Here is a 14,182-nt window from a genome sequence, read left to right as displayed (position 1 = left end):
TTTACTGCAAATAGTACTTCCTTTATTTCCAGGTTAAAAAGTCTTACAATATAGAGCTCCAGTAAAGATAAAATTCTTCAAGCATGCTGATACTACATGCATGTGGAGTCAGAGCTTCCTCTGGGGCCAAGAAGGTGGACATGAGCCGGCAGAAACCCTCGGGCAAGGCAGCAAAGGTGGAGTGCTGAAGGCCCTTCAACACAAGCCAAGACTTAGATGTTGCAAACCCAGGAGAACCTCTGAAACATCAAGCTGTGCAATGTAAAATAGACCTTTAAAAGAAAACATGTTGAACTGACACAACCTGGCGGGCTCTTTGTCAATTGGCTGGGAAGCAATCAAATATGCACAAAAACAACCAATCCCCAAAACAAATTTAGATTCCCCCCCGAATGAGTTCTGCTTTTAGCCTTCTTTGTGTTTGTCACAGTTCACTCCGTCTTCTGGAGCTCTTGGCTGGCCGCACTCTTCAGACTCTTCTGCAGGACGTGGGCGTCTGCCGGTTCTATCCTCTTGTAGTAGTTCTTCTTGGTCTCCATGATCTCAAAGCCAAACTTCTGGTAAAAGTCCATGGCCGACTCGTTGCTGATCTGCACGTGACTGAGGATGACAGGCATCACATCTTCAATTCTACATGATCACAAATAACCCTCAAAATATCAGTAGACTTACCTGCTGCTTCAACATCAAATATTACATGATCACAAATAACCTTCAAAATAACAGTAATTTACCTGCTGCTTCAACATCAAATAATATAATATTAATATCACAAATATAGTACAACCAACATCTTCACATTAAAAATAAAAGTAGATTTTAGAGCTGCAACAACTAATCGATTAAAATCGATTATAAAAAATAGTTGGCAATTAATTTAGTCATCGATTGGTTGGATCTATGCTATGCGGCTACGTCTCATGAGGTGGAAGTAGGGCTGGGCGAAATGGCCTTTTATTCATATGTGGATATGTTTAGTCCATGTCACCATACACCATATATATGTGGATATGTTTAGTCCATGTCACCATACACCATATATATGTGGATATGTTTAGTCCATGTCACCATACACCATATATATGTGGATATGTTTAGTCCATGTCACCATACACCATATATATGTGGATATGTTTAGTCCATGTCACCATACACCATATATATGTGGATATGTTTAGTCCATGTCACCATACACCATATATATGTGGATATGTTTAGTCCATGTCACCATACACCATATATATGTGGATATGTTTAGTCCATGTCACCATACACCATATATATGTGGATATGTTTAGTCCATGTCACCATACATCATATATATGTGGATATGTTTAGTCCATGTCACCATACACCATATATATGTGGATATGTTTAGTCCATGTCACCATACACCATATATATGTGGATATGTTTAGTCCATGTCACCATACACCATATATATGTGGATATGTTTAGTCCATGTCACCATACACCATATATATGTGGATATGTTTAGTCCATGTCACCATACACCATATATATGTGGATATGTTTAGTCCATGTCACCATACACCATATATATGTGGATATGTTTAGTCCATGTCACCATACACCATATATATGTGGATATGTTTAGTCCATGTCATGATACATCATATATATGCGGATATTTTGCCTTAGCCTTGAATGAACACTTGATGCATATAATGACAGCAGTATGATGATTCTATGTGTCTACATGAAAACATTCTTCTTCATACTGCATTAATATATGCTACTTTTAAACTTTCATGCAGAGAGGGAAATCACAAGTAAAAGTGTATTTATTAAAGAGTTATTAAGCAGTGGCACAAACATTCATGTCATTTCCAAACAGAAAGTGCAAGATTGTCAGAGACATTTAAAAAAAAGCTATAAGTGCACTTTTTGTGCATGATGTCACTAAGATGACATATCAAAACAACACTTAAAGTGCACTTTTTGTACAGAACGCCACTACAATAGTTCAAAACAAATAAAGTGCACTTTTGTGCATGATGTCACACAAGATATTTCAATAAGTGTCAAATAAAAATGAGCTGCATAATAGGAAATCAAATAGTGTATGTCCTTCGCTATGTGGTAGGTTCCTGCAGACGTAATCTCCTTCTGTTGTTGACTATTTGTTTCATACGGTATTGATCTGGAAATGGTTGCTCGGGCATTTTGTGGGTATGGCACCGAACGGAGATGTTGACATGCAGAGTTTCAAGCACTCTTCATTCTCTAGCGGGTGACTTTTCAAATGATGCTACACATTAGCAGTGCTGCTACTTTTTGTAACAACGCTTTTGCCGCATACTTGACATATTACGGTTGTCTGTTCAACGTCTTTCCGCTTGAAGCCAAACCACTGCCAGACGATGGACCCCCTGCTGTTTTTCTTGGGAATTAATTCTTTCTTCATTTGTTACCAGATTCGCATCTTTCTTTCTCTCGTATTACCACTCACACCACTCCGCTTACACCACCTGCCACAGCTAACGTTAGCCATGTCACAACTCTCTGCTTGTTTTATTTGGCAAGTTGAAAGAACATGGTGGCAGTACGCTGTTTTTTTTAAATAAAATACTGGAAAGGATAGAAATGTAGTTTGTCTCTTTTATCCGATTATTAATCGAAGTAATAATCGACAGATTAATCGATTATCAAATAAGTTGTTGGTTGCAGCCCTATTAGATTTACCGTATTTTCCGCACTATTAGCCGCACCTAAAAACCACAAATTTACTCAAAAGCTGACAGTGCGGCTTTTAACCCGGTGCGCTTTATATATGGATAAATATTAAGATTCATTTTCATAAAGTTTCGGTCTCGCAACTACGGTAAACAGCCGCCATCATTTTTCCCCGTAGAAGAGGAAGTGCTTCTTCTTCTACGCAAGCAACCGCCAAGGTAAGCACCCGCCCCCATAGAACAGGAAGCGCTTCTTCTTCTACTGTAAGCAACCACCCGCCCGCATAGAAGAAGAAAAAGGGCGCGGATATTACCGTACGTTTCATTTCCTTTGTGTGTTTACATCTGTAAAGACCACAAAATGGCTCCTACTAAGCGACAGGGATCCGGTTCATGAAAAGAGGCAATCTCTCCATCCGCACACGGATTACTATTTCACAGCAACTGCCTAAAGACTTTCAAGAAAAGCTGGCTACTTTCCGTGCATATTGTAAAAACAAGATAGCTGAAAAAAAGATCCGGCCAGAGAACATTATCAACATGGACGAGGTTCCACTGACTTTTGATATTCCTGTGAACCGCACTGTGGATACAACGGGAGCACGTACGGTGAATATTCGCACCACAGGGAAGGAGAAGTCATCCTTCACTGTGGTTCTAGCTTGCCATGCTAATGGCCAGAAACTTCCACCCATGGTGATATTCAAAAGGAAGACCTTGCCAAAAGAGACCTTTCCAGCCGGCGTCATCATAAAAGCTAACTCGAAGGGATGGATGAAGAAAAGATGAGCGAGTGGTTAAGGTAAGTTTAAGTTTACGCGAAGAGGCCGGGTGGCTTTTTTCACGCAGCTCTGTCCATGTTGATATACGATTCCATGCACGCCCACATCACGCTGGTTTTAATATATTATTAGTTTGACTGACCTATCTGACTGTTTTTTTGACATTCCTTTAGCGCAGTTAGATGCGGCTTACAACACGGGGCGGCTTATAGGTGGACAAAGTTTTGAAATATGCCGTTCATTGAAGGCGCGGCTTATAACCCAGGGCGCCTTATGGTGCGGAAAATACGGTACCTGCTATTTTTACTGTTGTTTTTTGACATAAAAATACAAATAGAAAATCAACTGATATTAACATTAGTTGAGGTTGAATGAGCAGTGGTTATAAACATCTACGCTAGTAGAGCACTAACACAAACAACAACAAGAGTAAGACAGAAGAAAAGTAACTTCCTGAGACAGAAAGTGTGTAATAAGGAAGTTGGAAACGTTAGTGAAATGTTGGACTTTTCCCAATAAGACTAATTTACAAGGTTCAGGAAGTGGGTCCGTCAGCCTAACTTGCCCCACTGTCACTTCCGTTGTGTCCTTTGTGGCTTAAAGTTGTGTTGTGGCTTTATATTATTGTGCTGTAGCAGAAAGTTGTTTTGTCATGTTTGTATTTGTTGTGACCTTTCTCAGCTGCTGTAGCTACCTGCCATTCCTCTTAAAGATGACATCACAGACAGACTTGAGTAACGTTTAACGTCCTTGTCATTAAAAGTCTTCATAGAAAGTCTGTTGGTCTGTCTAGTATGGATGGTGGTTTTAAAAGGATATGTATATGTTTGGGTAACGTTTAACGTCCTTGTCATTAAAAGTCTTCATAGTAAGTCTGTTGGTCTGTCTAGTATGGATGGTGGTTTTAAAAAGGATATGTGTATGTTTGGGAAGGAAGATGATTGATGGTTACACCCCCAGTCATTGCGTAATCCAAGGTGTAAGAGTAGACTGTGAGCGCTTCTTTAAGATGAAGGTTGAGGATACTTACAGGTAAATGTTGTCAAAAGTGCCATCCTTCTCGCAGATGTTGAGCACATGATTCAGCATCTTTGTACCTGCCAGGACCACGGAGGTTACAAAGAAACCACCACCCAAAATATGCTCCTTACCAATGCCGAGCCTCCGGTAGGGCGCTAGGCAGCCCAGCGTCATGATGTACAACCTCTTCTGGTTCTGAGAGTGGTCCACTCTGCAGCACACGGCCCCCACCGCAATGTCGTTGAAGTACGCTGCCAGACAAGACTTCTTTAACACAAGCAACAGGAGGGCCAGGCCACGCCACAACACGCCACGCCACGCCTCACCTAGCTTGGCCAGCTCGCCCACCTCCAGCACATCCTTGTAGAACTTGTCGTTGTAGCTGACAGGGAAGATGACCTGGTTCAGACGCTTCAACTGCTTGATGTTGTGGGGCGTCACGTCCCCCAGCTCGATGCGGCTACTGGAACAACAGTCAAAGAGACGACAAGTGATAACAATGTTGTGGGGCGTCACGTCCCCCAGCTCCATGCGGCTACTGGAACAACAGTCAAAGAGACGACAAGTGATAACAATGTTGTGGGGCGTCACGTCCCCCAGCTCCATGCGGCTACTGGAACAACAGTCAAAGAGACGACAAGTGATAACAATGTTGTGGGGCGTCACGTCCCCCAGCTCCATGCGGCTACTGGAACAACAGTCAAAGAGACGACAAGTGATAACAATGTTGTGGGGCGTCACGTCCCCCAGCTCCATGCGGCTACTGGAACAACAGTCAAAGAGACGACAAGTGATAACAATGTTGTGGGGCGTCACGTCCCCCAGCTCCATGCGACTACTGGAACAACAGTCAAAGAGACAGCGTGATTGTTGTATTTTCTAGACAACAATACAACAGCCTGCACATCAACATCAACAATGGAGGAGAAAGGTGAAGAAGAAATGATTGATGGTCAGCAACTTCCTAGACATGGTTTTCTTTAATACTCTAAAAACAACACTTTGCTTGTCTGCCAGACGTGCATTGGAAGCATCACGTCCTTTGCAAATATGTCCCTTACATTCATCTAAATCCATATTTGTATATATATTATAATATTTAAACACATCTACATCCATATATGTATACACTGTATGTATGTACCGTATTTTTCGGACTATAAGTCAACGTTTTTTTCATAGTTTGGCCGTAAACTCCGGAGCGACTTATGTGTGAAATTATTAACATATTACCGTAAAATATCAAATAATATTATTTATCTCATTCGCGTGAGCGACAAAGCAAATGTCAGCAATCGTCACTCACACGCCAACCAATAAGAATTCAGCGGGGGCGGGTCATGGCAGAAGTGCATTGTGGGTTTTGGAATGCTAACTGCTATATGCTATACGCTACTGCCGGAGCTATTAAAATAGATCACATCAACAATCGCGGTAACTTATAAAAACTGAGAAGGACTGAACTAAAATGGCAGCGAAAAGGAAATCATATACTGCAGATTACAAGCAGGACATAGTGAAATATGCACCAGAAAACGGCGATCGAGCAGCAGAAAGAAAGGACGCTAGCGGGGCGCATACCAGGAGCGACACCGAGGGGGAAGATTTCATGGGATTTAGCGATCGGGAGTGACAGATTGTTTGGTAAACGTATAGCATGTTCTATATGTTATAGTTATTTGAATGACTCTTACCATAATATGTTACGTTAACATACCAGTTGGTTATTTATGCCTCATATAACATACACTTATTCAGCCTGTTGTTCACTATTCTTCATTTATTTTAAATTGCCTTTCAAATGTCTATTCTTGCTGTTGGCTTTTATCAAATACATTTCTCCCAAAAATGCGACTTATACTCCAGTGAGACGTATATATGTTTTTTTTCTTCTTTATTGTGCATTTTCGGCCGGTGCGACTTATACTCCGAAAAATACGGTACATAGTATAATATTTAAACAACACATCTACATCCATATATGTACACACTGTGTATATATATATATATATATATATATATATATATATATATATATATATATATATATATATATATATATATTATAATATTTAAACACATCTACATCCATATATGTATACACTGTATGTATGTATGTATATACATATATATATATATATACACCGTATTTTCCACACTATTAGCCGCACCTAAAAACCACAAATTTACTCAAAAGCTGACAGTGCGGCTTTTAACCCGGTGCGCTTTATATATGGATTAATATTACGATTCATTTTCATAAAGTTTCGATCTCGCAACTTCGGTAAACAGCCGCCATCTTTTTTCCCCGTAGAACAGGAAGCGCTTCTTCTTCTACGCAAGCAACCGCCAAGGTAAGCACCCGCCCCCATAGAACAGGAAGCGCTTCTTCTTCTACTGTAAGCAACCACCTGCCCGCGTAGAAGAAGAAAAAGCGCGCGGATATACCGTACGTTTCATTTCCTTTGTGTGTTTACATCTGTAAAGACCACAAAATGGCTCCTACTAAGCGTCAGGGATCCGGTTCATGAAAAGACGCAATCTCTCCATCCGCACACGGATTACTATTTCACAGCAACTGATATTCCTGTGAACCGCACTGTGGATACAACGGGAGCACGTACGGTGAATATTCGCACCACAGGGAATGAGAAGTCATCCTTCACTGTGGTTCTAGCTTGCCATGCTAATGGCCAGAAACTTCCACCCATGGTGATATTCAAAAGGAAGACCTTGCCAAAAGAGACCTTTCCAGCCGGCGTCATCATAAAAGCTAACTCGAAGGGATGGATGAAGAAAAGATGAGCGAGTGGTTAAGGTAAGTTTAAGTTTACGCGAAGAGGCCGGGTGGCTTTTTTCACGCAGCTCCGTCCATGTTGATATACGACTCCGTGCGCGCCCACATCACGCTGGTTTTTAATATATTATTAAAGTTTGACTGACCTATCTGACTGTTTTTTTGACATTCCTTTAGCGCAGTTAGCTGCGGCTTATAACACGGGGCGGCTTATAGGTGGACAAAGTTTTGAAATATGCCGTTCATTGAAGGCGCGGCTTATAACCCAGGGCGCCTTATGGTGCGGAAAATACGGTATATATATATATATATATATATATATATATATATATATATATATATATATATATATACATATATATATTATAATATTTAAACACATCTACATCCATATATGTATACACTGTATGTATGTATGTATGTATGTATATATATATATATATATATATATATATATATATATTAGGGATGTCCCGATCCAGGTTTTTGCACTTCCGATCCGATACCGATATTGTTTTTGCATTTCCGATCCGATACCGATACTGACCGATACCGATACTGACCGATACTGGCCTATCCGAGCATGTATTAAAGTTTAAAGTTATTTAGCCTACTTAGTTGTCAGAATCATGTTGAAAAGGGTTTTAGTACTCTTGATAACAACTAGCCAGCTGAATTAGGGGAGTTTGAATAATACACAATGGTTGGTAACAAGAAACTGACCTGTTTATTCAAGGATAAACACAAAATAGACAAAATTATACATGACAAACAGAAATGGCATCATTGAACTAGGGCTGGGCGATATGGCCTTTTTTTAATATTGCCATATTTTAAGGCCATATTGCGATACACAATATATATCTCGATATTTTGCCTTAGCCTTGAATGAACACTTGATGTATATAATCACAGCAGTATGATGATTCTATGTGTTTTGATTGATTGATTGAGACTTTTATTAGTAGGTTGCACAGTGAAGTACATATTCCGTACAATTGACCACTAAATGGTAACACCCCATTAAGTTTTTCAACTTCTTTAAGTCGGGGTCCACTTAAATTGATTCATGATACAGATATATACTATCAGATATATACTATCATCATAATACAGTCATCACACAAGATAATCACATTGAATTATTTACATTATTTATAATCCAGGGTGTGGAGGGGGGCGCCGGATGTAAGTGTCAAAAAGACAGCCAAAAGAGTTTGATATGAGAATAAATCTAAAGTTAAAATATAGGGTAGAAATGCATCCATTTGCAGGAAATGTAGTCTTGATTTTCAACATTTTCTTTCAAGGCTTGCATGTCTACATTAAAACATTCTTCTTCATACTGCATTAATATATGCTACTTTTAAACTTTCAGGCAGAGAAGGAAATCACAAGTAAAAAAATTACTAATTTTTTCATACGGTGTTGATGTGGAAATTTTTGCCTAGGCATTTTGATGGTGTGGGCGTGTGGCACCGAATGGAGATAAGCGTCTCGACAGACGTCACAATATTTGAACAATGATGACGAAAACTGTTTTCTCTGTCGTGTCCGTGTGTCGAAAATTGTTATGCGCTTATTTTTTTATTTGATTTTGTGCGTGGCATAGATTTGCTATGCGCAGAGGACGCTTAAACAGTGCGCAATTGCACAGGCGCGCACCTTAGAGGGAGCGTTGCTCGCACGGCTGCGCTAGCATCACAGCTAACGTTAGCCATGCTGCTACCTCTCTGCTCGGGGAGGACGTGACAGTATGTGACGTATGACGTGACAGTATGTGACGTGTGACGTGACAGTATGTGACGTATGACGTGACAGTATGTGACGTATGACGTGACAGTATGTGACGTATGACGTGACAGTATGTGACGTATGACGTGACAGTATGTGACGTGTGACGTGACAGTATGTGACGTGTGACGTGACAGTATGTGACGTATGACGTGACAGTATGTGACGTATGACGTGACAGTATGTGACGTATGACGTGACAGTATGTGACGTATGACGTGACAGTATGTGACGTGTGTAAGAAGGTGCACTTGCTGTCTGTGAGAGGGAGACACAGGAAAGAGTGAGAAGAGCCTGTCGTGTAATGCCAGCAGCTACAAGCAACTGCGTGAGAATTCACAGACCTGTGGATGTGTTGAAGGTGTGCTGGAAAATGCGGAACGGAAATTACGGAGCAGCAGAAAAGTGGAATGTATTATTTAAATCGGTGCGTTGGAAAACACGAACCGGAGTTTTTTTTTTAAAAACTGGATCTGGATCGGCATTTTCCCATGCCTTGCCGATACGCAATTTTTGGAAAATATCGGCAGCCGATCCGATCCAAATATCGGATCGGGACATCCCTAATATACATATATATATATATATATATATATACATATATATATATATATATATATATTAGGGCTGCAACTAACGATTAATTTGATAATCGATTAGTCTGTCGATTATTACTTCGATTAATCGATTAATAATCGGATAAAAGAGACAAACTACATTTCTATCCTTTCCAGTATCTTATTGAAAAAAAAAAACCCAGCATACTGGCACCATACTTATTTTGATTATTGTTTCTCAGCTGTTTGTGTACATGTTGCAGTTTATAAATAAAGGTTTATTTATTAAAAACAATTTTTTTTTAAATGCCTCTGCGCATGCGCATAGCATAGATCCAACGAATCGATGACTAAATTAATCGCCAACTATTTTTATAAACAAGACATGATAAATTACAACACAACTTTCGGCTACAACACAATAGCAAAAGTCACAACAAATAAACACCATGACACAATAATATAAAGCCACAACACAACTTTAAGTCACAAAGGACACAACGGAAGTGACAGTGGAGCAAGTTAGGGTGACGGACACACTTCCTCAACCTTGTAAATTAGTCTTATTGAAAATGTTGATGTTGTCACACTTCACTTACTTTTACAACTTCCTTCATTACACACTTTTCAACTTTCTGTCTCTCAAACTTGTCATCGGTCACTTCTGTTCTTTCTTTGTATTGTTGTGTTTTGGCTCTTAGTTATTGTGTTGTGGCTTGTACTTGCTGTGTTGTGGCTTTGTATTGTTGTATTTTGGCTTATACTTGAAGTGTTGTGGCTTTATATTGTTGTGTTTTGGTTTATACTTGTGTTGTGGCTTTATATTGTTGTGTTTTGGTTTATACTTGTGTTGTGGCTTTATATTGTTGTGTTGTGGCTTCATATTGTTGTGTTGTTGCTTAATAGTGTTGTGTTTTGGCTTAATAATGTTGTGGCTTTATATTGTTGTGTTTTGGCTTATACTTGTGTTGTGGCTTAAAGGCCTACTGAAACCCACTAAAGGCTTTTTTATCAGCGACCAAAAGTTGTGAACTTTATCGTCGATGTTCTCTACTAAAACCTTTCAGCAAAAATATGTCAATATCGCGAAATGATCAAGTATGACACATAGAATGGACCTGCTATCCCCGTTTAAATAAGAAAATCGCATTTCAGTAGGCCTTTAAAGTTGTTGTGTTGTGGCTTTATATTGTTGTGTTTTGGCTTATAGTTTCTATGCTTTGGCGTATAGTTGTTGTGTTGTGGCTTTATGTTGTTGTGTTTTGGCATATAGTTGTTGTGTTGTGGCTTTATGTTGTTGTGTTTTGGCGTATGGTTGTTGTGTTGTGGCTTTATGTTGTTGTGTTTTGGCGTATAGTTGTTGTGTTGTGGCTTTATGTTGTTGTGTTTTGGTGTATGGTTGTTGTGTTGTGGCTTTATGTTGTTGTGTTTTGGCGTATAGTTGTTGTGTTGTGGCTTTATGTTGTTGTGCTTTGGCATATAGTTGTTGTGTTGTGGCTTTATCTTGTTGTGTTTTGGCATATAGTTGTTGTGTTGTGGCTTTATGTTGTTGTGTTTTGGCGTATAGTTGTTGTGTTGTGGCTTTATGTTGTTGTGCTTTGGCGTATACCGTATTTTCCGCACTATTAGCCGCACCTAAAAACCACAAATTTACTCAAAAGCTGACAGTGCGGCTTTTAACCCGGTGCGCTTTATATATGGATTAATATTAAGATTCATTTTCATAAAGTTTCGGTCTCGCAACTACGGTAAACAGCCGCCATCTTTTTTCCCCGTAGAAGAGGAAGTGCTTCTTCTTCTACGCAAGCAACCGCCAAGGTAAGCACCCGCCCCCATAGAACAGGAAGCACTTCTTCTTCTACTGTAAGCAACCACCCGCCCGCGTAGAAGAAGAAAAAGCGCGCAGATATTACCGTACATTTCATTTCCTTTGTGTGTTTACATCTGTAAAGACCACAAAATGGCTCCTACTAAGCGACAGGGATCCGGTTCATGAAAAGACGCAATCTCTCCATCCGCACACGGATTACTATTTCACAGCAACTGCTTAAAGACTTTCAAGAAAAGCTGTCTACTTTCCGTGCATACAACGGGAGCACGTACGGTGAATATTCGCACCACAGGGAATGAGAAGTCATCCTTCACTGTGGTTCTAGCTTGCCATGCTAATGGCCAGAAACTTCCACCCATGGTGATATTCAAAAGGAAGACCTTGCCAAAAGAGACCTTTCCAGCCGGCGTCATCATAAAAGCTAACTCGAAGGGATGGATGAAGAAAAGATGAGCGAGCGGTTAAGGTAAGTTTAAGTTTACGCGAAGAGGCCGGGTGGCTTTTTTCACGCAGCTCCGTCCATGTTGATATACGATTCCATGCGCGCCCACATCACGCTGGTTTTAATATATTATTAAAGTTTGACTGACCTATTTGACTGTTTTTTTGACATTCCTTTAGCGCAGTTAGATGCGGCTTATAACACGGGGCGGCTTATAGGTGGACAAAGTTTTGAAATATGCCGTTCATTGAAGGCGCGGCTTATAACCCAGGGCGCCTTATGGTGCGGAAAATACGGTAGTTGTTGTGTTGTGGCTTTATGTTGTTGTGCTTTGGCATTTGTTGTGACTTTTAATGCCGTCGTAGCCGTTTATTAAAATGAGAGTACGTTGGTTGCACATTATGTTTTGAAATGAGTACTGTATTTATGTTGAAAAACAAAAGCAGACATAGCAGCTCCATCTACTATTAAAATGTTTGAATGTTGAAAATGAGTGCAGTTTCCTCTTGTTAATTCAAGCTGAAGTGCATTTTATTTTGATGAGATGTGAATGCATTGTTTTTTAGTTGTATCATAATTGAGCCATTCCCTTACAATAATAACATGAATTTCTACATCATTCTTTACAAGAGATAGGAAACTTCACCTGCAGGGTCAGGTATCCAATTTGTATTCCACACTTACACTGCTTGTTTTCTTTCTTTCTAAAGTTACTCAATCGTTTCGTGTCGTTGTAAAACACAGAATAGCTGCAGCCCTCACAACACTGACAGCCGACACACGCACTAGCAGCTAAAGCTACAATTGGCAGCAGCGTGACGTCATCGTGTTTGCTATCATAGATGACGTAATAATGCTCAGATTGACGCTGCTCATTACAAGCTAGCTAGCTCGCTATCCAACAAGCTTGCAATGGGCGCGGGTTTAGCCCTAAAGTGGTGGTGCGCTCCTTAGCTTTATACGAATTATTCTCGGCTCCTTAGCTTTGTACTAATTCTTCTTAGCTTTGTACTAATTCTTCTGGGCTCCGGCACCGAGATGAAACTAGTTTAGCATGCTAGCTGGCTAGCCGTCTAAGTTGACATGTGCTAATGCGCTTAAATGGTGTCTCCGGAGCGTCCACTCACCCTTTCATTGTGCGCACAGACAACCTTTGATCCTCCACAAGGCTAAACTAGGAAGTTGTAGCCGCTAAAAGCGGGGAAATGTGACTGGATGGCTTCCCTTTCACCCTCCACATGTAGCTAGTTACGATGCTGTTAGCTTAGCCGCCGCACGACCGTCAACCTTTCACCCCCGCATGCGCACTAACGTCTCATTTCAGTGGACGAATAAGAACCTGAATTGAGTCTGTCAGGTTGACACCTCCGACAGGTTTTTTGCTCCTCTTAATGTTTTAGATGATGTCTTTTACTTTCACGAAAAACACCAAATGTATCAATCCATGCCCCTTAGCTTTAGGAGCAGTTCTAGCACTATACAATAATCGACCAATACTAACTAGCTATAAGATGATGTGATAAGAGCAGGACCGGCCCTAACCAATCTGGCGCCCTAGGCAAGATTTTAGGTGGCGCCCCCCCACATCGGCAGTGAAGTGTGTATACTCACAAGAACCCGAATAGCTTTGTCTTTGACCTTTTTTTTTACTTAAAGAAAGCAAATTAACAATCAGAATACCGGTAGTTAACAAGATAAAAAAAAAAAAAGAATAAATAAATGAATGCAAAAAATAAAAAATGAATATATGAAATACAATATTTTTTACATACATATTGCTTAATTAACATTAATGATGTGCACTTTAACAACTAGGCTTACAACTATACCTAATATATAAAGGGGTGGAAAAGTGACTATTACCTGCAGGGCAAACATTAGCTAACCAGAAGGCAATAACAATGTAAACAAAAAACACCTGCTTAAAAGATCTAATACAAATGTCCCTGAGGAATGTAAGGTGGGAGTACTGTAATTACCTAACGTTACATTATTATTTTCCATAACAATTTAGCCCCCTCCACAATATTAACCCGACGTTGAAACAGAACTAGCTATTTATTGATTAGCAATTGCCGAATCATGTAACATTAGCTTAATGCTAAAAAGCCAGGTTACTATCACATTCTGTAACAGACAAATCATTTCATGTAGGCTAACGTTACCTACCTGCTACCTCTGTCTTTTCTCGTTTCTCCTCGTCTTCTTTTCTCTTTTTTCTTCCCTGGGCACCTGACAGTTTTGGCCGTTTTGACATCTTGTG

The 14,182-nt window shown here is 40.0% G+C and overlaps 1 protein-coding gene across 2 annotated transcripts; it reads right to left on the bottom strand.

The window, feature by feature from the left end:
* On the bottom strand, positions 1-13,236 carry naa50 (N-alpha-acetyltransferase 50, NatE catalytic subunit). 2 transcript variants are annotated; one of them, XM_061935353.2, is made up of 5 exons: positions 13,047-13,236; positions 4,825-4,958; positions 4,630-4,749; positions 4,509-4,575; positions 1-600 (listed from the first exon to the last, which is right to left on the bottom strand). In XM_061935353.2, exons 1-5 carry the CDS (start codon positions 13,052-13,054, stop codon positions 432-434), a joined length of 498 nt encoding a protein of 165 aa, XP_061791337.1. In that variant the 5' UTR covers positions 13,055-13,236; the 3' UTR covers positions 1-431. The 2 variants fall into 2 exon arrangements, with proteins under 2 accessions (XP_061791337.1, XP_061791336.1); XM_061935352.2 differs by having other exon boundaries at positions 4,825-4,961; positions 13,047-13,235.
* Positions 13,237-14,182: the final 946 nt, after the last annotated feature.

This window comes from Nerophis lumbriciformis, linkage group LG07, assembly GCF_033978685.3.
Source record: "Nerophis lumbriciformis linkage group LG07, RoL_Nlum_v2.1, whole genome shotgun sequence".
NCBI lineage: Eukaryota > Metazoa > Chordata > Actinopteri > Syngnathiformes > Syngnathidae > Nerophis > Nerophis lumbriciformis.
This window is presented reverse-complemented; position numbering and strand designations above follow the sequence as displayed.

Coding starts and splice junctions, on each gene's coding strand:
- naa50 (XM_061935352.2), bottom strand. Junction 4,576..4,629: donor CTACCGGAGGCTCGGCATTG/GTAAGGAGCATA, acceptor TGGTCCTGGCAG/GTACAAAGATGCTGAATCAT. Junction 601..4,508: donor ACTTTTGACAACATTTACCT/GTAAGTATCCTC, acceptor TGTCATCCTCAG/TCACGTGCAGATCAGCAACG.